The sequence below is a fragment of the Nelumbo nucifera genome, chromosome 5 (assembly GCF_055504915.1).
Source record: "Nelumbo nucifera cultivar China Antique chromosome 5, China Antique-T2T, whole genome shotgun sequence".
Classification (NCBI taxonomy): domain Eukaryota; kingdom Viridiplantae; phylum Streptophyta; class Magnoliopsida; order Proteales; family Nelumbonaceae; genus Nelumbo; species Nelumbo nucifera.
Genome location: NC_142653.1, coordinates 7,136,436 through 7,162,619, shown reverse-complemented (window position 1 = coordinate 7,162,619; position 26,184 = coordinate 7,136,436). Strand labels below are relative to the sequence as shown.

The window sequence follows — 26,184 nt, the reverse complement described above, 5'->3', positions numbered from 1 at the left end:
CTACAACTATGTAAAACGAGATCATCAATGATATAGAGGTATTTTCAGCAAGTTTACCTTTGCTTTCTTGTGTTTTTGGTAGAATACAATATTTTGACTTATCAAGGGAGTGATCAACCTTTATGGCGTCTTCAAGATTGGATTCTTTAAGGATTTAGTTTCCTTAAGGTTTTAATTTGATCAACTACAACTTGTTTTCTAGCTTTTGGGTGCATAACAACTTGATTCAAGAGTTCCTAGAGCAGGTCGTCTAGTGGATTCTTATCAGTTGGTTGGCGCATCTTGATGTGGGTGGATGGAGCAGATGAAGGGCTGGTGGAATTGGCCATAGCTCTTTTCATGATTGTCAGCTCGACCCTCATCTCATCTAACTGCGCTTGGAAGCTGTCCATCATACCTTGAAGGTTGCTTTGGAAAGAGCTGGTTGTAACTGTTGCACGGTGTTTTGAACGTCTCGGAGGGCTTCGTTAAAGCGGCTCTCCAACTCCACCACAGCATTCTCTACTGTCTCCATGTTGAGATGGAGTTCGTCGACCCGGTCTCGAGTCTCACCTACTGTTGCCTCGTAGCGTAGGATGCGCATATCCATGCTAGCTAGTTGGTCGACAGATTTGTCATGCTAGCTTTAGTTGTGCGGCCCTTTGGGGCTTGTGTCTTGGTAGGATCGTCGAGTGAAGCCTCATTGGTGTCGTGGGCTTGATGCAGCCCGTGTAGTATGTCATCGGCAATGTCATAGTTTCTCTTCATTGTGCTGAAGTAGGGGCGAAGACAGGGTCCAATGTGTGTGTAGGAGCTCCTGCTTTGATACCAACTGTCACGGGGCTAGTCGTTGGGACCCCGTGAGACACTCGAGTGCGACGAGTAAGCCTAAGCAACAAGCAACAACACAAGAAAAGGCAACAAAGATGGCACACAAATTAGACAAAAGGCAACTTGTATTGCATTAATGGATGGCAAGCATAAGCACACAGTTCAGTATCGACGGGATCTCATGCTTAACCTTTACATGCTCTTGACTCACTCGACTACCTACTTCCCTTCAAAGAGTACGTTAAGCTTTTGGGGGAGTGATATAAAGATACATCAAAAGGATGAAAAATCATACTAGGTAATTACAAGAATGCCATTGGCAATCCCCCATACAAAAATACATGTATAGCCCACCCATGACACACACTTAGACACTGAAGTGGCGGCTGTAGGCATGATGGATGGCACTTGATGGCACGGTGAAGAGAACACTTGTGACATGGCGGCAACGAGTTTGAAATGGCTTCCGAGATCAACCACCGCATTCTAGCAACCAGCTAGTACATCAGCTATGGAGCCCTGTAGCGTAACACTGTACCTTGCTCCCGACGCGGTGCATCTTACTACAATTGCAAACACGGAGCTCAAGCCAATCCCTACAACCGAGGTTGCAATGCCATCACTCGGTGCTGGAGCTAGTTCTGTATTTTCCTTTCACTTATTTCTTTGATCCTTATTCTGGGATTTAATGGGGGTGTTTGTTAATTGTTATACAAGAGGAAGAGGGGAGGAGGAAGCTGGTTGGGAGGGGGTGTTTAATTTGAATTATATTGGAGGTGTTATTATAACTATAATTGGCTGCTTGTGTAAAACATTCTTTTTTTCCATCATTGTTATTCACTTGCATATTTCTTCTTTTTTGTTTTCTATTGTTTATAATTTGATGTAGATCATCTTTTCTTTTGCTTTGCACATTGAAAGGATTAATGGGTTTTTGGAGTTTAGGCAGTCTAGAATCCATATAGAACAGTTCAAAAAACAGTTTTTCCTTTCATGGTTTATTCTGAGATGTGTTCATTGATGTCCACCTCCCTCTATCTAGCGGGTCTGTGTCTACCATAGAATTAATGGCATTTCTTTTAGTTATGGGTTTGTGCTGGAACTTGTTTTTCTGTTTGAAATTTGAATTCTGCTCTCTTCCTTCTTCCACTGTAGTTGAGGGGAAAAGATTTGGTGAAGGAAAGAAATAGGAGTGGAGGAAGAAAAGGAAAAGGCAGAAAAAAGTGGATTTTTTTTTTTCTTTTCATCTTAAGAAAATCTATATAGAAATCAGGAGCAGAACAGTGGGCACCATTAATTCGTCTTCTTCAAGAGGAGAGAAGAAAATGGAGAGATGAGAGAAATGGCTTGGAATGCTTAGATGTCATTTGGATTTGGGTGTCCACCATCCACCATTTACCAACCTCCAAACAAACCCTTATAACCCAAAAGAAGGGAAGCTGGGAAGGATCTACGCCTCTGAAAACAATCAGAGAGTTTGTGAGCCGACCCATTGCATATTATAGCAAAAGCAGGAGAAAAAAAAGGCTTATTAGCTTAAACTCACTGACAAGGCGCTCCCGGAAAAAGAAGGGGAGAGAGAAAGAGGGGGAGAGTGGTGAGGGTAAATTTGGGTTTTCTCACCGAATATTAACGAAATTTAATAATAAAGATAGAGTTAGTCAATTGTTAAAAACATTAGGACTAGGGTTAGTCAATTTTGAAACAGTAAGTGTACATTTATTATTATTATTATTTGAGTCTTCGAAATAAAACCCTGACAAGAAACTGCCTCTCGTATAGCAGTCAGCAGACATAACAGTGGAGCTGGAGCGAGACTGAAGGCGGGAGAGAGAAGAGAAAGTCAAATGAGTTGTTGTTGTTGATCCGGATGGCAAAGTTCAAAACCCTAATCAAGATCCGAGGCGCCATACCAAACATTTGTCCAAGGAAGTGGGGCCAACCAACAGACTCCCCTCTTTCGTCTTCATTCTCCAGTTCAGGACGACCCCTCTCGGCGCTTGCCGGATCTCCAGCAACTTTGTCTTCTCAATCTCAAGGTCTCTTCTTCCTCATTCTCTATCTCTCTGCCTTCTGTATTAGGAATTTACTGTTTCGGGCCAAAATGTTGGTCTTCTATTTTCTAGAATTTCTACTGTTTAGTGTTTTTAAATTTTTGTAGAGTTTTTATGAACTTTTAAGAACTGACGTAATCTTCAATGCTTATATCGGAGAAAGAGAGAGGCAGATGGTCGAGATGGTTGCTTTTTCTTCCTGGGGCTATCACGTTTGGCCTTGGAACTTGGCAGATCATTCGAAGGCAACAGAAGGTATGGTAGCTAATGCACATTTCATTTTTATTAATTTTGCCTTTGGTATTAATAGATTTAATTAGTTTTTGCTTTTATTTCCACAACTGTTTTATTTTCTTCTTCGTCTACTCTTTTTTTTTTCTTCTCCTTCTTGATGTGCTTTGTAATACTCAACTAAGCCTTGTCCCAAAGCTCTGAAATTTCTGTGCGGGTTTTAATGATTCGTTTTGGAATGTCCTTCTCTTTTAACCAGTTTAATTCTCATTATCTCCAAAATGACTTTTCTTTTCTTTCTCAGTTTTCTTATTCCGTGGACTTTGTTTTCGCGATTTACTTGGCTGTTAAATTTGTTCCCGAATTTCTGTTTGTGTTCTATCTTTTCTTCTACTCTTAATAAGAAAGTTGTGTTTTAACATGTTCCCTGCAATTGATTTTTCACAGATAGAAATGCTGGAATATAGGAAAAGAAGGTTGGAACTGGAACCTATCGCATGGAATAGCTCATCTTCTTCTTCTCCAGGTGAAAATTTGAGTTCCCTGGAGTTCAGGAAGGTGATATGTGAAGGAGTGTTTGATGAGAGTAAGTCGATCTATGTGGGCCCACGCTCTAGAAGCATTTCGGGAGTTACTGAAAATGGCTACTACGTTATTACACCTCTGGTGCCAATCACTGACAACCCTGAGAGGTAACAAATTGTTGTGTAGGTGATATATTGAATTTTATTGATCTCTTATGTCTCCTTAATAAATCTCAAGCTGACAAGCATGAGAATGTGGATTCGGAACACCTAGAACATCTGCTTTATGCCAAAAGATAAAAAATGCCGAAGTTTAGGTCTATATCCAATCCTCCACTCCCAAGACCCCAGGTTGCCCAAAACTGGGTAATGGCCTTTGGGCCTCTTATGTCTCCTTAATTCTTCAGATGAGGCTTTTTAAGAAATTCTATCTGGGATATCCTGTATCTCCTTTTTTATGGCAAAACTACTAATAAGTTTCTTGACTGAATGACCAAATGTGTAGACGGTAGACCTAAATGACTAGAGATTGAAAGTGGGGCAGGATCTTTTATTATTTTGATGGCATAGACTGTAACTAATTATTGTGGTTCTATGTGTTTATCTGAGTGCTTTTGAGATGATAATTTGGTAAAAGCAAGTTGATCATTTTTTGAGCATGTGATAAAATACAAGTTTTCAATTTTGCACATTTGTAAATGAACAAGTTGATAGTTTTTGGTAAAAGTAAGTTGATAATAACAACAATAAAAAGAACAATGGTTTTAAGTGATAAAATACAAGTTTGCAACTTTGCACATGTGTAAATGAACATGGTCAAAGATTAGTGATTTCATTATTTATCAAAAAAAAAAAAGATTAGTGATTTCACTTTTCTGGTACAAGGTGAGGAATGGGGTTGATGTGCACACTATGAGGTGAAAATATGGCCAACTCAGAGCCTCCCTAATCTGATAGACCATCAATATTGGCTTTCTCTGTGTGACACAAGTAAGAGGAATTGTCTAGTAATCTTAGTTGATTGACCTGATTAGGAAACCATTTTTCTACATGTGTGTGTACTGTTTTTCTTGTTGTCTTGTCATGTACCTTCAAAATTTTATCAGTTGAGTTATAAAAAAAAATCATAAACATGAGTAATGCAGCAAGACTTAAAGAAGGCTCCTTGTTGCTTACGCGCCCAAGAGATCACCTTGACCTGCAGGATGATTCTCTACCTGAGAACTTTTGTAGTAGCAATGTGTTGAGTTACTATTTCTATTGGAACTTAGGTGTAGCATCAAACCATGTATTGGAGACAAAGACTAAGCCGCTAAGGCAGAGACACAAAGATTAATGATGCATTTGAATTTAACTGGTAAAAAATTATGCGGTCGAGTAAAGGTGGTTTTCAAAAGGAAATGATGAAAGATGTAAGTGATGTCCTACTAAAACAAAGTTTCGTGCAACCAAATCTGTGCTTAGGTGGGTGTGGGACATGTACATGATGCACCCCTTGCCTTATTTCCTACTGGAGGTCACAGGGATTTGCTTCAAAATTTTTAGACAAATCTAGATTGTCGAGTAAGGATGAGGTTATAAGCTTGATGAGACTATTAATATTGAACTTCTTGCTTTCTATGATGAGTTGATCAGTTGATATCCATTAACAATTATTTCAATATTCACTGATCAAAAAACAATTTTTTCAATATTCAAACAGTTTGAAACTCTATAAGGTAGGAATAAATATGGTATGGTAATAATGTTTAGGGGGTGAGTGCAAATGGTGGAACAACCCTAAGGAGATTTTGCACAAGACTGAGTCAACTACTAGTAATTGGTTGGGAAATGATGAATCTGAGAAGTATCAATTGACTGTTGATTACCCATTTTGGAGGGTTATTTTTCCATCGTGAAGGAAGATCATAATTGTTTTAACTTTTAAAGCTTTAACATTGCTCATGGGAGAATCTTGACTAACGACTAAGGAAGATTAATTAGGTTTTCATTCCTCCCAGACTTCCCCACCTAAAAGGAAAGGGGAAATAAAATTCTTGCAAACTTGTGAAAAGATAGAAACAAAATTAAATTGGTTTTCATCTTTTTCTTTGCTCTTATCTCCATATAGTTGGTATAAGGCATGGATGATGATGATGATGATCGTTTTGATGTTTTCTTTGCTCTGAATTGATAGAACTTTTTATATGGTAATATGCAGAATAAGACAACCTGACAAAGATGAGAAAAACAATATTAAAAGTGTGGGCATGCCAATTTTTACTCCGCCAAATATTAAATTTTGGATATCTTGGATGTACCAAGTGAATGATCACTACTGTGACTGGGAATTATGAATTGGGCATTTCTAAAGTTTTCTTATGTCCTCATAGATTTATTGGTTTATTATTATCATAATCTACTTCATCCAATAATTAGATATATTTGTCGCTTGTTGGAATTGTTTTGACTGACATATTGCATGGTTGAATATTGACTAAAATTTGAAAATCTTGTGCCAGAGTGCAGTCACCAATCCTGGTTAATAGAGGATGGGTTCCACGCAACTGGAGGGACAAGCCTGTAGAAGCTTCGCAAGATGTTGAGCAATCTTCAAATAAAATGTACCATGATGTTGGCGAGAATGAAAGAAGTTCTTGGTGGAAGTTTTGGTCTAAGAAGCCTAAACATATAAAGGTTTTTGGTAGTTGGTCCATGACCATTGCTTAATGTAAGCAGAAGATTTTATTTTATTTTTTAGGCTAGGATGTCCTGACATTGGAATAAATCTTTGTCAAACTTACAGGATCAAGTTCCTGCTATTACACCTGTTAAAGTTATAGGGGTGGTTCGTGGGAGTGAGAAGCCAAGCATTTTCGTTCCAGAAAATGATCCTGCTTCTGGTCAGTGGTTCTATGTTGATGTTTCTGCCATTGCACGCACCCGTGGACTTGCAGAGAATACTATGTACATTGAAGATATCAATGAAAATGTCAATCCTAGTAAGCCATACCCTGTTCCAAAGGATGTCAACACTTTGATTCGCAGTTCAGTCATGCCACAAGACCATCTAAATTATACATTGACGTGGTAAGCTTTTTGCTTTCTAAAAAAACGAAATTTATGCATCTTTCTGGTTGTGGTATTTGTAATTAGCTTTCATGAGGAATGAAGCCTTTTTTTTTTTTTTTTGATCAATGGAATGAAGCCATTCGCCTCTCCTGTATCATACAGATTCTATGTGCATACATGTCTCAAGCCTTTTGTTGATTCCCATCTCTGGTAGATTTCTTACATCTGTTGAACCTATTCAGGTTATCTTAATTGTTGTCTTTGATGTCTTAATTATTGTGTTAACTGTTGGAGAGGATTTGGGAAGGCACCCAATGAGAGTACCCATTACCCAACCAACCCACTGACCCAAATCCAAATGGTTTGTCAACCCATGTACAACCTGTGAAGTGGATTCCCACCTCTTTGAATTCCGACTTGGATAATTCATAGATATGCACGTCAGAAATCTGAATTTCCTTTAATCTCTAATTTAAACTGTCATGTGAGATAGTCCAGGGACAGGAAAGCACTTAAAATCAAAAGTTTTACTAATTTGGTTGACTTAAAGCTAAATGATTCCTTATTCCTTTATTATTGGCACGGTGGGAATATATTTTCTGAAAACTGTTTCATTTTTATTAACAGGTATTCTCTATCAGCAGCAGTAACATTCATGGCCGTCAAGAGACTAAAACCAAGAAAGAGCCAGAGATAGTCTTTCCTGTAAGAGATTTTACATTTGCACTTTATCATTGTGTTAGGACTTCGCTAGATGTAGAATGGCGGAACAGGATTTGTGCAGCCACCCTTGGTGTTTGGGGCAAGGCTTAGTCGAGTTTTCCCAGTTATGACTTATGAGTCCATAAGAATAAGGAACTGAGTCATAAGAATAAGGAATATTTTTTTGGTAACTTGTGAGAATAAGGAATTTTTATATTGTAGGGATAAAACTAAAGGTCGCCAAATGAAGATGACAGGTTCATACCATCTTAAACGCAATGTCTCTCATTTAATTGCAAATTTCCATGTAGTCCAAAATCTACATGTTAAAGATGACTCGGGATCTGCTATCCGCACTACCCACAAGAGACTACAGCCGTAAGATGTGCGGCTGCAATGTCTTGTGAATTGTTGTGGCATTCTTGTGGGTATCCGATCCAGTCGCGTTAAAGAGATGCTGCTTTAACAGCTAGCAAATGTATTCTCCACATTTGTTACTGAAGGGACAATGGCCTTCTCGAGCCAAGAACTAGATCCTCCTTGCAGAATCATTGGGCAGATTCGTGGGGATTCGCTAATTCAGCTTCGCTACTTGATAATATTGAGGAAGTTGTCTAAAAACTCACCATGCGTTTTCAGCATCTCTCTTAAACTCACCACAATTTTTCAAAATGTCTAAAATTCATCATGTCGCTAATTTGACGGTAAACAGACTAATGGGTGTTAATATATTACCATTTTAACCTTCATAAAAAAATATAAAATATATACAAAATTAAATTAATGGGTGTTAATATATTACCATTTTAATATTTAGACATGATAAAATGAAAAAGTTCAAAACAATATTTTCAAATATAAAATGCATAAAAACATAGAAATTGCAAACAAAATGAAAAATTATTTTCAAATTATAGAAACTATAGAAATTGAAAAACAAAATCAGAAAATAAAAATTGTAAAAAAAACACTAAAAATTATAGAAAAACACAGAAATTGCAAATAAATAACAAAAAATACAGGAGAAAATAGAAAAATGTAAAAAAACAGATATTATAAAAAACATTGAAAATTATAACAAAACACTAAAAAAAGGAAAAAGAACAAGAAAATAAAAAACTGAAAAAGATCATTTTTCCTTTAACTCACCATTCAAGGGTAATTTGGTCATGAAAATTGTTATTTATGCTCACATGGACACCTCTGTTAAGAAGCATTAACGTGCACAAATCAGAAGGTGAATTTTGGAAAATAAAAATTAACTAATGATGAATTTTGGACAATTTCCCTAATATCCGCTTCATAATCAGTAGTGCAATTGTATTATTACCTGGGCTTTTCAGAGCGTCTAATTTGTGGGCTTTTCACATGCATTGCACCTTTGAAAAGAAAATTTGGTACTGCTGGATTGCTTTTGGTCGGATCCCTTGGTTTAGGGATGTTGACTTTGTTCAGTCCACTTGTGGATGGGACTTAACCCTATCAACAAGAGCTCTATTTAATTATTGACCGGTTTGATAACGAGTATACCAACTCAGAGAATAAGGTCAACAATCCATGGCATGAATGATCCAAGTTATTTATAGCATTCCTATCTCAGCCTGAGACGCTACATCAGCCTCAAATAGGTAATGCAGCTTTAACGTTCACAAAATGGTAGATAGCGGTGTAGAGCCGATTCAATTTGAAACTGGAAAACCGCAATTTGCATCGGCTTTTGCACATGAAGCATGATCTGGAAGGATAATTTGCTTCACTTTCTGTACACTGCGTCTCTGTGTTTGAAATTGAAAGTTGAAACCTGAAACACCTAATAAAGTATTGTGCTTCAAGTTTCGTGCCACAATGTCTCTATTCCCCCTCCTGTACCAAAACGCTATCTCGGGTGTTTCCATGCTTCTATAGTTTTATGCCTATGCTAGATAGACGTGCCACGGTGCCAGCGGTCTGGCTTCTGGCTCTGGGTTATATTTAATATTTATATGTTTCAGTTCAAGGTGTTGTTGGGTTTGGGTCCACCTATGCCACGTGGTTCCAGACTCGTAGCCAGACCAAGCTGTACTCCTTCCAAACTGAGTCCAAGGGAGTTAATAGGACATGTGGAGATTGTCAAAATCCTATTGAGCTACAATCTATACCTTGCTGCATGTTAGTAAACAAATAAAAAGAAAAGAAGTGTATTTGCTTTCTTCCTCTCTATAAATTGTAGGATTCGTAAACGTAATTTAGATGTTTATCAGCTACCTGCTATCTCGGCCCAATTCCTGTCGGGTATCCAAGAACAAAGACCCTATTAAGTATTACTCCATGTTGGGTATGTTAATTTTCCTGGTAATCAAATACCCTTTACCCCTTTCCTAACGGTAAGAAACTCAAGCTAGTTTGCTGGGCGGTTAAGAACTGCATCTCTATTTTTGGTACATAGACTGGTTGTATGTATTGTGAGGGGCACCATGTTTGCAGTAGGCCAGTAGTCGTATAACTAATTATTTATTCCTTAATAATTCTTATTTGAGACAGGCGACACTATAACATGTTAATCAAAGGAATGAGACAGCTACAAAATTGTACCATCACCCTCCAAGCAATGCAAGTGGAAAAATGTAAACAAATGTTTATTTAATTGTGTCACTCACCCACCATTAAAAAGGTACGCTGTCTTTGGGCTCATCAATCCCATCAATGGGTGCCATGGACCCACTATGGCGAAAATAATATTTAAGCAAAGATTCAAATTTCTGTGGTTTAAATGTTGACTTTTCATTAGGGTCTTACTACAAACACTTCTCATTCATTGTTGATGAGATTTGAGAGTAACCCAAGTCTAATGGTATAGAATAGTAGCTACTACTTCCACTATTGCATCAAAAATTCAAAAAGACCCATTGTCAATGTGATCTTCGCTTCCTGATTAAATTCCATAGAGAATTCCACTCAACACACCATCTCGTGTTGTAAATGCAATATATTGTTTTTACACAGAAAGGGCTAAAGGAACCGCAGTGAAAAGAGTGTCTCAGAGCTCTGTGAGCAAAACAATTGAAATCCACTGGTCATTGCATTAGTCTTGTTTGTGTATAAGGGAATCTAAGATCTTGGGATTCAGTCCGTAAACTGCGTGGCATCAGTCCCAATTCAATTCCACCCCAGGAGAAATTGGATTTATCCTGATAAAAGCGTCAAGTACATTCCAGTCCGATGACAGAAATGAGCCTCCTCAGTCCTCAATTCTCACATCAGTGTGTTTATTCCTTGAATCAAAATCCACCTCGTAATCGTATGAACTATGAATAGCTGAAACAACTGAGCAGAATACCTCCATTTGTCCTCCTCCCAAATTTCCACCAAATCGTTTTTTTAATTCGTTAGGTTCCCTCCTAATCGATCAAAAACACCTTTTTCTTGGAACCCCATCTGGCTATCTTTTCATTTTTCCAGCAACAGAAACACTATTTGTCACTACAAGCCGCAAGAAGATGCCCTGTCACCGAATATGGTTATTCTATTATTCTAATGCCATAATAAAATAGAGAAGGAAGTCGAATATTTCTCGGAACCCACGTCGCATCTATAAGAATATTATCTGATTTCCACCTTGGTAACGACATAAAAGGAGAGTGGGCCAAACTTTGTGACAAGCTCCAATGTCGTCCAATCTCACTTTACGAGAGCCCCACAAAGCTATAAAGCAAGGCTGCAAGACCCAGGCTGAAGTTTTCTTCCGAAATTTTCCCTACACGATTTTCTAATATTTGAATTCGACAACGACAAATCACAAAATCTCTCTTTCTATCTGTATCTCTGTATCGCATACTCTCTATGTATACCTCTGTATCGCACATGCAGTTTCTCAGTATTCCTGTTGTCTTCTAAGTCTCCTACATACAAGCATGGGCCTTGGTCACCAGCACCATTTCCCTAGATGAACTTTTGATGCATTGATGCTATAGTTAATTAGTCCGTTACTCAATCAGCCTAAATCATTTTAAATAGGGTAAATTGCTGAAACCTTTCTTGAAAATTTTGACCATTGCTGATTTATTTTTTTAAAGTTTGGTAATTGTAATAACTTCTCTTGAATTTTTTGAGACAGTTACAACTAAATTCCTTCTATTAGAATCCTCTAATAAAAGTCATAAAAATATTCAAAATATCCATGTAATTGTTATTGGGACTGGTTTCTATAAAAAAAAAAAACAATACAAACTTCATAGACAACAAAAAAAGAGAAATTAAATTTGCAGATTAACCTTTGAGCAATATATATGAATAGAAAATTTGAAAAACAAATTTATTTCAGAAAAGAGATTGGAAGGGTTTGGGCTAGCCATTCATATGATATGAAAATTTAGAAAATAAACATTTTGGTCAAAAGTAATTATAGATATTTTGAACATTTTTATGCCTCTTTTCAAAAGATTCAACAAAAGAGGTTTAGTTGTAACTGTGTTAAAAAATTTAGAAGAAGTGATTACAATCATCAAAGTTGGGAGATTTCAATAACAACCAGAAACTTCAAGAGAGGTTTACACAATTTACCCTTTTAAATAACTCCTATATATTGTTTGTTTTAAACATGAGCCTGAGGACAGACTCTGTTGGCCATGAGAACTCTAGTTTAAACTTTAAACATGTGGTTGTTGCGTGCACTTAATTTGTCTTAGCTTCCGCTTCACGTCCAGACCACAATGTGAAAACAGAAAATCCTTTTCCATTTATTTATTTATTTATTTTTCTTCAGTTCCCTCATTCTCCATTCAATTAGCATAAATTTAATATAAGAAAAAATATTAATAAAACGATTACTTTTTAAGAAAAAGGCATTCAAAGTCCTAAATTTTCAAAACATGAGGATAAAAATTATAAAACCTTGCATCCAAATTAAGTCACTAACATTAATCTTTTGGGTTTGTTTTAAGAATCGGGATTTGCTCTCTTGCATCTCACAATGACCTCATAGCATATCCCGTGTGTGTGTTGGAAACATCTTCCATGAATAACAACACACAGGTATGGAAGATGTTTCCGATGTGTGGCTGGGATGTGTTGTGAGGAGTATGTCGGGAGTTTCAGACTCTTTTTCTAAGCACTTTAGGCCCTGTTTGGTTTGCAGGAATAAGGGTATGAAATCAGAATTGGAATGGGCTATTCTAATTCCAACTGTTTGGTTGGGCAGAATCAAAATTCAAGTCCCATTCCTGCTGGAATGACATTCCCTTATTTGAGTGAATTAGGGAATAACCATTCCCTTCCCCTTCCTTGGGAAAGAAATCTCATTCCTGCTGATTTCAATTCTTATTCCCATTCCTATCTGAATCAAACAAAATATGGGAATAAACCATTCTGATTCTAATTACAATTCCAAAGGATTTTGATTCGGACTATAAACCAAATAAACCCTTAGTTATAAGGTTATTTTTAAAATGTTTGCATCTCTGAATCTGTTTCCTTCCATGTGAATCTGTGACCATGAATCCTTGGCATTTGGAGTTCGAAGCCCCTACAGCTCTATTCATTATGTTGGGTCAATGGAGCTCATCATGCTGGCATATTGGAGGTTAGAAGAGAATGCTATGACCATGACCACAGCAGATGTGGTCTTGGGCCAGTCATGGTACGCCATGCCAGCTCTATACATGTGGGTCTCTAATAAGGCGATTGTGAATGATGATTGATGATTGGTCGGGCCAAAATAGTTAAGAGGGTTCATTTCTAATTCCCACCTCCAATACCCTATTTGGCATTTCATTTCTCTTTCTTCTTCATTGCTCATGCTTTTGCGTTGGTTGGAGAAAAATAAGCAAATAAGCAAAAAGTCAAAACTCAAAAGAACACTACATGTGGAAGGTACATTTTCCAAGCCTGTAAAGAAAAAAAAAAGTGTTGCTAAATTACCAAGAATCCTCTCTCTGATATAATATTGCAGAAGACTTGTCACAATGTCACAGCACTTTGCTGCTGAGATCAGCCTGGTCTAGTTGGTACAGTTGGGTTTTCTTATTAGGGCTGGGCGATGGTCTGGTTTAGAAAATATTTATCTGGATAATTGAATTTATCTATATTATTTTATTTTTTAGGTAAATAATACAATGATCGTTTTAACTATAAAAATCTATTATTAAAGGGGCAATTTTGTCCCGTTCAAATGTTGGCAACTTCCCCCCAAGTGGAAAAGTTAATTACTTACTCACATGGGAGATGGGTATTTGGGTAAGTGGTGACTAGGAAAATAAATTTCCTTGATTCTCATATAAATCTGAAAAAAGAATATGGGTTTCTTGGTCAATGTGAATCAAAATTTTTGACTTTTCCCCTCTCAAAATCCAAAAAACAAAAGCCCCCTTAAACTGCATTTGGATGTAATGTAAATCAAGAACCAATGTAAAATTTACATTGGTTTGGTTTTGTAGACATTTGGAAAGAGGGTGTAATTATTATCAACTTAAACTCCACTCCGGTTCAGTTTTACATGCATTTGAATGGAGTGGAGTTTTACATCGATAATCGATTCATCAACTCTAAAGTGTTACATCGATAATCATGTAAAAACTTCATTGATTTTATCGATGTAAAACTTTACACTCTTCCACCCATCACTATTTTCAAAAAGCAAGGTCACTTTCATGGTTCAGTGTAAAAGTCATCGGTGTATTTTTATATCGATAACGTTTTACACTGATTCCAAATGCAACCTTAATGGCAAATCATGAAAAGACATAAAGATGATAACTTGTAGTTAATGATCATTCATTTCATCCTTCGGTCAAAACTCAAAAGTATGTTGCCTTCTACTTGAACAGTAGACATGGCAAACCTTCCTTTAATCGGGGCAAAACCGATTCCAACACCCTTTCTTGCATTGAGAATATCTCCATACTTGTATACTTTATTTTATGAGGAGATCGATATTCCCAATACAAGAGTGAAAATAGCTGTTTAAAACGATATGGGCACAGCTTTGCCATGATAGAAGCCGATCTCGACCCAGACCACCCACCCACAACCCTTTTCAGAGATCCTCTCTAATGGACCATCTAAGCATTACTACTGGTTGTGGTTGGAAAGCGTACGTGTGAAATAATGAAAAGAAAACACGTGAATCCATTCATTTTAGAGTTGAGAGAGTACTAGACTGCAATCTCAACACCCAACTAGCCATGGTTCCTTCAAAGCTGGCCAAAGGTCAAGGATTCTCACCTTGTTAGTTGTAAAGTATGAACAGCACAGCTAGCTAGGGAGGGGTTTAGGGTTATTGGCGCTTGTGCTTTTCTCTTCTGGGCGTTTGTCACTTGCGAGCCATCATCCATCCTCGGTCGTCGTGCATAGAAACTGTAAAGCGATGAGACGGTGAAAAGTGAATTCTGTAATGTACAACTTCCTAACCGGAGTGGAGTCACCACTCATGAATCCTGTTGGATTGTATAGCCTCTGCCCTTTGCCCTGTCGTAAGAAAGAAAGAGAAGGAAAAAGGACCACTACCCAATATTGGTCCCCGCTGTCTATGGTGATTGGTTGGACTTAACATTTACTTTTAACCTTTGCAATTAATTTCTTGTACCATGTTAAGATTATTTTTGAGAAATTTCTCAATCAGTACCTATACTTCGGTTGGAATGACACTTATGGTCCCTTAATTTTAAAACGCGATAATTTAGTATATAAATTTCAAAATGTGATAATTCAGAATCTAGAATCTAAATTTTCAAAATGTGACAATCCGTTACTCGTTGTTAAACCTGTTCATGGGCCAGGTGGCCCGACGGACCAGCCTGGCCCGGCCCAGCCCCCGGACGGGCTTGAACAGGTATATAAGCTCGTGGGCTTAATCTCGGGCCAAAAAGCCCGGCCCGCAATAAATTCGAGCCGGACTCGGGATTTGCCAAAATAGTCCGGCCCGAGCCTAGCCCGGCCCGACCTATAAATAAACCTAAAAACCCTAATTGAATACCCCTCTTTTTTTCACCCCTTTCCCTTCTTTTTCCAACCGAATTCTTCTTCTCCACATCCTCTTTTCCTTCTTTATATATATTTTTTAAAATAAATAAATTTTGAATTTATATATTTTTTTAATGTAAATAAATTCTGATTTATATTGATTATTGAATAGGAAAAATTTCTAATTTTTTTTTATTAGGTCGGGCTTCGAGCTTTTTATTAGGGCCGGGCTCGAGCCCATGTTGTAGACCCGTTGGTCGGGCCGGGCTTGGGCTCGGGCCTAACATATTTCTGTTAATGAAGAGTAAAAGCCCGGCCCGAGCCCGGCCCATGAACAGGTCTACTTGTTGTTAATCAGTTATTATGTGACATTTGAAAAGTTAAAAATGTCTTTCCAATGCCATTTAATTATCTTTATCAAGCATCCATTGACAAAAAAATGAATAGCCCCAAATCTTTGCCTCTTCTATTTAAAAAAGTTGGTGACTGTTTAAGAATCTAGAATTTGGGACTGTTTGTTTTATTGTCAATGTTTGGATAGTTGATAAAGAGAATTAGAAGACATTCTTAGGGCATTTTTGACTTTTTAAATGTCACTTAACGATTGATTAACGGATTGATTAACAACAGGTATTGGATCATCACATTTTGAAAGTTTGGATACTGAATTGTCGCATTTTAAAGTTCAATGATCAAATTGTCACTGGAGCCAAAGTATAGGGTAATGATTAGAAATTTTCCCTTTTTTTTTCATAGAAACTAGGAAGGATCGATATATGTTAACCAACAAAAAAATACATCAGGAAGGAGGTTTATCACTGTATGTGATGTGAGCCCCATCTTGTCCAATCCTCAAGCCATTCAGTATATGTTTGGCATTGATGCTGCAGAAACAACACCGTTTTCTGATGTATGGGTTAAAAGCAATGCTTTATGAGAAAACGGTGTCTTTTTTTGTTTGGAAACGTTATTGTCAAGTAGGACATTTTCTTGAGCAACAACAACGTTTTTTATTTGATACCAATGCTTTAGGAAACTTTTTCAGCACTGTACATTCAGTGCCATATCATGTCTCTATCACTGTCACTTCTTGTCCTTGTTGGAAACGATTTCAAACAAACAGGACATTTCTTAGAGCACTGTTTTTTTTCCCAATGTGATGCTGATGTATTGCCATTTTTTGGAGTAAAAGCATTGATGCCAAACAGACGCTCAAGCATACTAGTTCTATATATAAACCGAACTTTTTTAAACCTTTGTGCGCAAGTGGCAAGCCTATACGCAACAACATTATATTTACATGACCTCATGATCTGTTTAGAAAGACATACCAAGAAAAAAGAAACAAAATAGTCAACTGGGGGGTGGGTGATTTGGTAAGTTAGTAGGTTTGTTTCATAAGACGCGGAGTGGTGCTGTGCTATTCAAATGGCCCCTATCATCAAATATCATAGTTAAGCATCCAACACCTTCTCATCCTTGTTTAGGCCCTGCAGCAAAACCTTCGAGTAGGGGCTATTAATGGATTGGGTTTGGTTCGAGATAGCCTGTGACAATTGTGAACTGATTTTTTTATCAGGACAAAATACATATGTCTAGAACTGTCCCGATTAATAATTGGGATAATTACTTATATAAATAATAATCTAAAGTTTGATTTTTGATAATATAGTTTTAATAAAAATGATAATAAAATAGTACATTATTTATATGTTAATAAATCTAGTGTTTTTAATCAAAGTTGTCTTATATATTGTTTATTAAATTATAAAATTACAAGAAAAAAAACTTTATATTATTAACAAAATAATCGATTTAGGTTTGAATAAATTCAAAAGAATCAACATCCATAACGAACCCAATTATTAATTGAAACAAAATGACAAAACCAGAACCAATATAATCAATTCAATTGAGCTTAGTTAGTCAGGTAGAATCAACCCATTATCAGTCCTATCTTCAAACATGCCATGACCTCTGTTTGGATGAGTCCACGTTATGTGCACCTGTGGGTATACTGGACGAGTGCACCCGCCAATGGCCAGGTTGTCCATCCTAATGTTAATGGTAAAATTCACGTCAACCCAAGTTCGGCGATTCAATCGGGCACGAAACGGCCACAACATGGCCTAGAGTAATCAAAAGTCCCCCAACCCTCATTCAGCGAATTTTTTCATGCTGGATGTTTTCCTCCTTCCACCGAACCCTCCCTCTATTTACGGCGACAAGGAGAGCTCCGGCAATAGGTTTCTGGCCTCCTCTTCTCTTTTTCTTCTTCTTACAAGTGGCTCTCGGCGGCAACAAGGAGAGCTATGGACTTACATGACTCCGGACTAACATTGTAACTTCTCCCTCTACAGTCCCATTGTCGCCATTCCAATGAAGACCAAGATTTGGTATTCCATCAATGAGTTTGAGTTTTCTGTATCACTAGAAGTTCTTTGATTTTCTTCCGCCTAAGCTGAGGTAAGTTGTTTCTTTTCTTCAGTTCTTTCTTTGTTTCTTCTGTGTTTTTCTTTGCTTCTTTCGTTCTCATTTCATGTCGTCATTTTCCGGTCATATTCCTGCGTTGAGTGGCCGTCGGTTGTTGGCTTCTGCTGTTAAGAAAATATTGATATATACTAACTCCTTTCTCAGATTCAAACCGCCATTTTTCTTAAAGAAGAAGAAGAAGAAAATAGGAGGCCAGAAACCTTCCACTGGAGCTCTCCTGGGTTAGGCCGAGTCGGGCTTGGGTCGGGTTTTAGCTCTTTATCAATAGAAATTGTGCAGGTTTGAGTCCGAGTCCGGCCCGACCATTTGGGCCTAGATTTGAACCCGAACCCGACCCTTATATAAAATCTGATCAATATACAAAATGTCTTATTTTTAGTGTATTTTTATAAATTAATATTATATTAATTTAATAATAATTTAATAAATTAATAAACTAATCTATATTTTTTAATAAAAAATTAATATTTATTAATAATTTAAGAAACAAATATATATTATATATAATATAAATACTTTTTTATTATATATAAGTATCAAGCTGGACTTATAAAACCTGAGAGCGGCCTAAAAAATGATCGGACCTAATATTTAAAGCCCGAACCCAAGCCTATGGGCCTGAAATTTTGTCTAAACCCAAAAAATAATGGATGGGGCCATTGGACTACCCGATTCATGAACAGGTATAATCGCCGCCGATGGAGGGAGGTTTGGTGCGTGGGTAGGATTCAGTGGAAGGAGGAAAACATTCAGCGAGAAAAAAAAAAAAAAAAACTCGCAGAATGAGGGTTGGGGAACTTTTGATTATTCTGGGTCCGGTGTGCCCGATTGAACTGCCAAACCCGGGTTGACGTGCATTTTGCCGTTAACGTTAGGATCATATGATGGACGAGTTAGCCGAACATGATTGGCAGGTGCACAGAACGCGAACTCTGTTCGGATGGGGAGGAACTCTTACTGCAGCTAAAACATGCCCTATGACCTATGTATGTGATCCCTGATAAAACATGCACCATGCTAGATTGAGATTTGTATTATCACACCAAAATTAGTGTACTATCTAACCAGAGATTTAGAGGGGCAAATTGATTATAAAACTGGAAGAAACTGATCTATTTTTGTTAGTTTAGGGATTCTCTAAAATCTTGACAACTTCACTCAACTTACAGTTTTTGGTCAGTTGCAAATAGAAGCAGTTGCAGTATTTGCATCAATTTGTGTATGGAGAAAGATCAATTAGATGCAGACGGTCAAATACAAAGGAGAAGAACCCACACAACAACAAGATACAAATATGTCAAAAAGATAAGTGGATTCAATATTCATTAGCCCAAAAAGTCCTGAAAGGGGATTTATCACCAACTAGGAATTATTTGTTTGGTTGGTAATATATAAGTGTAAAGCAAAGCAATGATAAAGACCATGTTCCCACCGAAAGAAAAGGACGACCTCCCTACTCCCACAATAAATAAACCCATTTCCAGCAAACTACTTCACCTTCCAATCAACACATCTCATACTTTGATGGGTTGCTGTTTTGAATTCAAAGTTTGAAATCCTTAGTAACAAATTTCCCTTTTGTACCCTTTCAAGAAATAAAGGAGGGGGGGGGAATGGTAAAACCCAAACATGGAGTAGAATCTATCTATATGCCAACTGCAGCAGCCAGCAGTGCAGCTGCACCACCTCTGGCCCTCACTGCCCATAGGCCCCATGCCCACCTACGCAAATCTCAGAGGAAAGGTCAAGACAAGAGAGAGACTACAGTCTACAGAGAGAAGCAGGAACTAGAGAAAAGGCAAAAGCAGATCTCCACAAAAAGTATAAAGAAACCCACTTCGTGATTTGATTAGTTTCTTTGCCTCTCACATGATTAGTAATTGTATTAGGAAGCATAGGCTCCTGCCGAAGTATCCAAAGAAAGAAAATATATAATAAATAAATGAAAGGTGGAGGGGAGATTCTCCATCGAAGTTGCTTTCGTGGTTGCATTCACATCTTCGTTTCTCGTTTCCGGTATGTCCTAACCTCTGATTTCTTGTTTGTCTCGCCCTTTTCATCCTCTGCGTTTCGATTTTACCCATTTGTCCTTTGTTTCTCTAATTTTGTCTGCCGATTACTCCTTCGTTTCGTTCAATGTTAGTTTCGAGTCATGGGTTCTGATGGGTTCTTTTGAAGATTTCTTCTACTTGGTTTCCTAATATTCTGTTGTTCGGACTGGCTTTTCAATTTGGAGCTCTCCACCAGTGTTTTTTTTTTTTTTGTGACCTGAGTTTGAAGAGTTGGGTATTGTTGTTCATACATGTTTCATCAAAGGTATGTACTGTTACGTCATGGAATGAGGGCTCTCGGACAATGGCATTTTCTTCTTTACCAAAAAAAAAAGACAATGACATTTGCTTTAAAATTCATTTTTGATAAATATGTTTCCGTCTGTATTTCCGCGTTATTTGTTCTGGATTGCATTTTGAATTTAACCTGTCTGAAGATGGTCTTTCATTGCTGTTGCTGGCGAATGTGGAAGGGTGTGTTATGTTTGCATTTTCAGTTTGAACAATGAATGAGGTTTTTGACTGACAGTTGATTCTATGATGTCTGGAAGGTGAAACATGGGTTTTGACTTTTGATTGATACTCAATTCATTTCGTTTCCAGGTGTGTGAGTTGTGGAATTCACTGAGAAGCGATTAGCTTCTCTGTTTGTAATTGCTGGAGACGGAACCGAAATTTCTTGCTATTTGCTAGACAACATGCTGTGCGCTTGCTCAGGGGAGCAATTCAAGTTTGAAGAGGTGCCTCTGTCACCAGAATCCTTGGCTACGAGGGACTTCTCAGTCAGTGGCCTCTCTTCCAGAACTGGTTGCGATTGGGACTCGAGGTTTGAAGATAGCCAGGTTGATGACGTCGAGTCCACTCTAAAGGAAGCTCTCTCTTTGAACTATGAGGTCGGTTCATATTTCATTGGTTCACCATAATCTTACGCCCTTGCTGTTTTTCCAGTTCTAGTCTTGATTTACTTTGAGGTAATTGAACGGCAGGAAGCCAGGGCTTTGTTGGGACGACTAGAATATCAGAGAGGGAACCTTGATGCAGCACTTCAAGTATTTCAAGGGATTGACATTCGAGGTTTAACACCTAGAATGATCAAGTCTATCATTCATAGAACTCGGCAAAGGAAAGGCCGTCCCAAAGGTGATAACATGCAGATGGGTATAATGTCAATGCACTCTGTGAGTCTGCTTCTTGAAGCAATATTGCTTAAAGCAAAATCACTGGAGGAGCTTGGTCGTGTTAAAGGTACTTGGTTTTGTCCTCTAATTAGAGCTTAATTTTTAATTAGATTGTCTGAAATTGCGACATATTTTTATCTTAATTTCCTTGTTGATCGTTAGGATTGAATAGAGTTTGCTTTCTTTAAAGTCAAGAGTGCTTGAGCACCATGTGAAAATCATGAGTAATGATTCATGGGCTCGGTGTTCCAATTTTTATATCAAGAAAGAAAGCAGTATTTGTTAAAGCTGATTGTTGTAATGGTTTTCATTTACATGAAAGAAATAATTAAATAAACAAGGATATATCTTCAGGTTCCTATTTTGTCAACCATGAAAATGCACACCCTGTGGTGGTACAGAATTAAACTGATGCATATTCAGGGAGGTGTGGTTCTTACTTGTTCAATTTGTTCCATCCACAAAATATTCTCTGCCAAACATGAAGCCCAGTTAATGATCCTAACCATATAGTTGATATACAAAGTTTATTATGTACATTCATGATTAGGATTTCTGATTAGGTCAGTTTTGGCAAGAAGATAACTGATGCTGGCCTCATTAATTCGGGGACCCCACCTCCTTGAATATCATTGGCATCCATATGGTATACCTGATGATACTTTAGGTTTCTAAAATGTAACTTTTCAGATGTTTTGATACAATTTTCCCCTGTTGTAAATCATCAGAGGCTGCAAGAGAGTGTAAAATAATTCTGGACACAGTTGAATCTGCTCTACCTAATGGGATGCCTGAAGGTATTACTGAGGACTGCAAGTTGCAAGAGATGCTCCACAAAGCACTAGAGTTGCTTCCTGAGTTATGGAAACAGGCCGGATTTCTTGATGAAGCCATTGCTGCATACCGTCGGGCTCTAACAAAGCCATGGAACTTGGATCTGCAGAGGTTGGCTAGTGTTCAGAAGGAATTAGCCTCACTTTTACTCTATGGTGGTGTTGAGGTAAACCTTCCCCCTCAATTGCAAATATGGGGCCCAAATACCCCCAAAAGTAGTACAGAGGAAGCAATCCTGCTACTGTTTATACTCATGAAGAAGATGGCATTTGGAGAAATCAGATGGGATCCTGAAGTTGTGGACCACCTGGCCTTTGCTCTTTCAGTCTCTGGTCAGTTTAAGTTTCTGTCAGATCACATTGAAGAGGCCCTCCCAGGTGTCTACAACCGGGCTGAAAGGTGGTACCTTCTTGTTCTTTGTTATAGTGCTTCTGGTCAGAATGAAGTGGCCTTGAACCTTCTGAAGAAGGTCTCAGGTCGTTCTGAAGCAAAGCATGAACCCCATCTTCCTGCACTTCTATTGGGAGCAAAGTTGTGTTCTCAAAATCTAGGACATGCACATGATGGAATAGATTTTGCTCGGAGAGCAATTGACTTTGCTAACAATCACAACAAGCATTTTATGGGTCAGGCTCATCATTTTCTTGGTCTTTGTTATGGGAATGCTGCTAGATTTTCTTTATCAGATGCTGAAAGGGTTTTCCTTCAGAGTGACTCTCTGAAATACCTCAATACTGCTGCCTTGCTTGAGGAAAAAGATCCAGAGGTGATTTTCAGCCTCAGTTTGGAAAATTCTTTCCAGAGGAACCTGAATGCTGCTTTGCAAAATGCAAGAATCTATCTAGATATGGTCGGTGGGAGCTCTGGAAGAGGTTGGAAGTTATTAGCCCTCATAATCTCTCAAGAGCAACGATTCAAAGATGCTGAAACCATTGTGGACATTTCTCTGGATGAGGTTGGAGGAAGAGATCAATTAGAACTTCTAAGGTTGAAGGCAGTGCTTCAGATTGCTCAGGAGCAACCCAATAAAGCAATAGAGACGTTCAGAATTTTGCTTGCTCTGATTCAAGCACAGAAGGAACGCCATTCTAAAAATTCTGATCCTGAGGTGTGTAGAACTTTTGTTGCATATTATAAGTATTTTGTTTATTATTGTCATGACAATCTATCCTAGTGTTTCTTGCCCTGAGGTTTCTGTGGAGAACTAAGCTGGAGCATATTATTTTGATAGCATGCAATGATCTCTACCTAGAAGGCTAGATATTGTCTTGAATATGCCTACCCATAACTTACCCATGGCAATAGCATGCTATTCTTAGACAAAGTGGCATTTAAACTGTCATTTAGAATATCATTTGTTACTTTTTCTTCCCTATTTTATGTTTATGACTATGTGGCCTTTCCTTACACTTGGTTTCAGTATAGGGTTTTTTCTTCCTACATTTTTCTTCTTGTAATGTAAACATATATCTTCTCTCAGAGGTGCAACATATCTGTTTAGAGATCACTTTGGTAATTTTTAATGGTTGGCCTCTCATTTTATGGTTCTATTCATTGAGTTTTACTTGCATTAACCTTTTTGTAAGTTGGGACACAGGGATGCATGTGCTGTTGGCAATTGTGTCATTTCCTAATCCTTAAATTTGTATTTCTCTACCATTTCAGTTTATAATAATGTGCATATGTGCATCTTTATGTGTCTGGATCGAATTGTTGTAAAGAATTGCTATCATGTGGTATTCCCTGCATCTTCATATGTGCATTCTTCTTCTTTCCAACTTGCATGAACTAAATAGCCAATGCTGAATATATCAGATTATGCTTCAGAGCTCATTTTGGGTGGCCCATAAATGCCTTCAACTCCTGATCAAATGTAATTTCTAGTTTTCAAATAAATTCTTAATGTATCACCCAACAGCAGAAAATTTCAGACTATGCTGCAAAAATTCCCTTGCTTGGCCAATAAATACCAGCATTCTAAGTCCAGAGGATAAATAAATTATATTTTAGATAACATATTTCTTAATGCATTACCCAGCCACTTAAGCTAGGCACCCCAATGCCAGCTTTGCTTCAGGCAGCTGGGTGCTCATGTTATTTGCCTTTAGCAACCATTGCATCTTATTGTATCGTGTTATGGTTTTTATTACTTCTCTTGGTTCATAACTATATAGTTTTGATTTGTTTTTTTGTTAATGTTTTGGTATTTGTTGTTATTCTATGATATAGTGAAGTATTATAACGTGAGAATCAAGACACCTAGCTAAGGGATGGAGTTTAGGGTCCTCAAGTTTTTATTACAAATTTGTTTGAAGATGCTCTTTGTTATATGACATTTTATTTTCTTTTGCTTATTTTTTTTCTTTATGCTTTACAGACAATGGCAGAAGCAGATATTAAAATAGAGATTGAGGCCTGGCAGGATTTAGCTGAGATTTATACAAAATTTGGATCATGGCCTGATGCAGAAATTTGTCTGGATAAAGCCAAGTCAATTGGAATTTTCTCTCCAAGGAGTTGGCATGCAACAGGTTGCAATATCTTCCTTTTTTTCACTTTTGCTTTGTCAGTGTCAGCATTTAACCACTTCTTTACAGTGGATAATTTATGTGGGCAATGTTTAATTCCCTTAAACTCCACTTCATCTAACAAAGCCTTTGCTTCTGCTCCAACTTTTGTTTGCTTGGGTTCTACAAACCAACATAATCTTTGATCTTTGTGTTCTTTGATTTAATAGAGTGGATGTTGACTGTTGAGTTAAATTTTCACAGTTCTTGCAGCATTAGATTGAATGCCTGTTTTAGTGAATTTATTATATTTGCATTATAGTTTTATCAAAGTATTTAATTAGTTTGAGTTTATGTGAGAAAGTGTTTTTATTGTTGTCAATTTTTCCTTGTCAATGCATATAACTAGATATGATGGTAATTTTCGAAAAGATAAACTGTAGATGAACTTGATCTAACTGCTATTGGGTGAGTGTTCGACCTAGAAAAGTCTTGCATATGGTCAGTAATATTTAAACACTTGCTAGAACTACTTAGCACGTGCCTTTAGCTAGTTTCCTCCTTTATGTCTAGTTTCACATTTAACCTGACATGTGTTTTTTAATATATTTGCAGGGATACTATTCGAAGCTCAGTCATTGTACAAGGAAGCTCTTGTGGCCTTCTCAATTTCACTTTCAATCCATCCAGACCATGTACCTAGCATGGTTTCTACAGCAACAATACTAAGAAAGCTTGGGAGGCAATGCCTTCCAATTGCGAGGAGCTATCTCATGAATGCTTTACGTTTAGAACCTACAAATCATGAGGCTTGGTTAAATCTTGGATTTGTCTCAAAGATGGAAGGTTCACTACAGCAAGCTGCAGACTTTTTTCAAGCAGCGCATGAGATCAAACAGTCAGCTCCTGTTCAGGATTTTTTGTCGTTATGATTATCCTCCCATACATATGAGACACATTAGGATGAGCAACTTTACATGACATCATTTTCTGGAATGCCTGCTGCTTTACAAAATTCCACCTGGGAAACAGAATACAAATACTGTGGAGGTACCCAGTCAACTCAAACTTGTCTTGAAGGCCATATCCTGCAGTTGCAATTCAGAGTTATTCTGGGTATTTCTTTGTAATCTTCATGTCATCTCTCACATTTAAAATGTATATACATTACCTAGCAAGTGAACTTCTCAATGAAATTCTGGCCAGAAAAGTTACCAATTTAAAAAGGTCAAAAATGTTGAATTCTGGCCTTGGATTTGATCTACTAAAAGCATAATGCATGTCCATTTCCCAGCAATAATGTTGTATTAACCACAGCCATTTTAGAAAAGTTTTAATAGAGTGCTTGCACATGTTCTGTACTGGTTTAAGCGGTTTGGAGCTGAGAAAGGATTAATGATGGGGGATATCTAAAGCACAAAAAATATTTTCACATGTATTTTGTGGAGATGCTGTTGCACATACTTCACCCTTTAATTTCACGGCCGAACATGTTCCTACGTTTTTACGTTTTTCCTAAGAATAGCTTGATACTTGTTGGTCTATATTATTGTGGATTAAATTGGGTCATATCGCAAAATATCATCCACATCAAATCTTGTGAATTAAACTGAGCTACAGGAATGTGATCAATCTTTTTGGTTTTACAATAAATTATTAAGATACTTTATTCAAAATTAGTTGGACAAAGTATACGCCACAATACAGAACCCTTTAAGAGGGTGTGGTGTGATTCTTATGGCTGTGTTTGGAAGCGATGCAATCATGCAAATGCAAATTTATACACTGCATTTCTGCATCTACCCCAGTTTGAT

General features: G+C 37.5%; 2 protein-coding genes across 4 annotated transcripts; both read left to right on the top strand.

Annotated features, from left to right (window-relative positions):
• The first annotated feature begins 2,432 nt into the window (after positions 1–2,432).
• SURF1 (Surfeit locus 1 cytochrome c oxidase biogenesis protein) lies at positions 2,433–7,646 on the top strand. Its single transcript, XM_010274449.3, has 6 exons — positions 2,433–2,849; positions 3,028–3,119; positions 3,543–3,787; positions 6,121–6,295; positions 6,405–6,688; positions 7,298–7,646. The coding sequence occupies exons 1-6, from the start codon at positions 2,681–2,683 to the stop codon at positions 7,365–7,367; spliced, it is 1,035 nt and encodes a 344-aa protein (XP_010272751.1). The 5' UTR covers positions 2,433–2,680; the 3' UTR covers positions 7,368–7,646.
• Positions 7,647–17,235: 9,589 nt separating this feature from the next.
• On the top strand, positions 17,236–25,722 carry NPGR1 (no pollen germination related 1). 3 transcript variants are annotated; one of them, XM_010274470.3, is made up of 7 exons: positions 17,236–17,553; positions 17,668–17,773; positions 20,455–20,744; positions 20,838–21,096; positions 21,758–22,971; positions 24,241–24,394; positions 24,986–25,722. In XM_010274470.3, the coding sequence occupies exons 3-7, from the start codon at positions 20,550–20,552 to the stop codon at positions 25,300–25,302; spliced, it is 2,139 nt and encodes a 712-aa protein (XP_010272772.1). In that variant the 5' UTR covers positions 17,236–17,553; positions 17,668–17,773; positions 20,455–20,549; the 3' UTR covers positions 25,303–25,722. The 3 variants fall into 3 exon arrangements, with proteins under 3 accessions (XP_010272772.1, XP_010272759.1, XP_010272764.1); XM_010274457.3 differs by lacking the exons at positions 17,236–17,553; positions 17,668–17,773 and adding an exon at positions 19,296–19,816; XM_010274462.3 differs by lacking the exons at positions 17,236–17,553; positions 17,668–17,773 and adding an exon at positions 19,777–20,116.
• The last annotated feature ends 462 nt before the right edge of the window (positions 25,723–26,184 follow it).

Coding starts and splice junctions, on each gene's coding strand:
- SURF1 (XM_010274449.3), top strand. CDS start 2,681: ATGGCAAAGTTCAAAACCCTAATCAAGATCCGAGGCGCCATACCAAAC. Junction 6,296..6,404: donor AGAAGCCTAAACATATAAAG/GTTTTTGGTAGT, acceptor TCAAACTTACAG/GATCAAGTTCCTGCTATTAC. Junction 6,689..7,297: donor CTAAATTATACATTGACGTG/GTAAGCTTTTTG, acceptor TTTTATTAACAG/GTATTCTCTATCAGCAGCAG.
- NPGR1 (XM_010274470.3), top strand. CDS start 20,550: ATGCTGTGCGCTTGCTCAGGGGAGCAATTCAAGTTTGAAGAGGTGCCT. Junction 20,745..20,837: donor CTCTCTCTTTGAACTATGAG/GTCGGTTCATAT, acceptor ATTGAACGGCAG/GAAGCCAGGGCTTTGTTGGG. Junction 22,972..24,240: donor CTAAAAATTCTGATCCTGAG/GTGTGTAGAACT, acceptor TATGCTTTACAG/ACAATGGCAGAAGCAGATAT.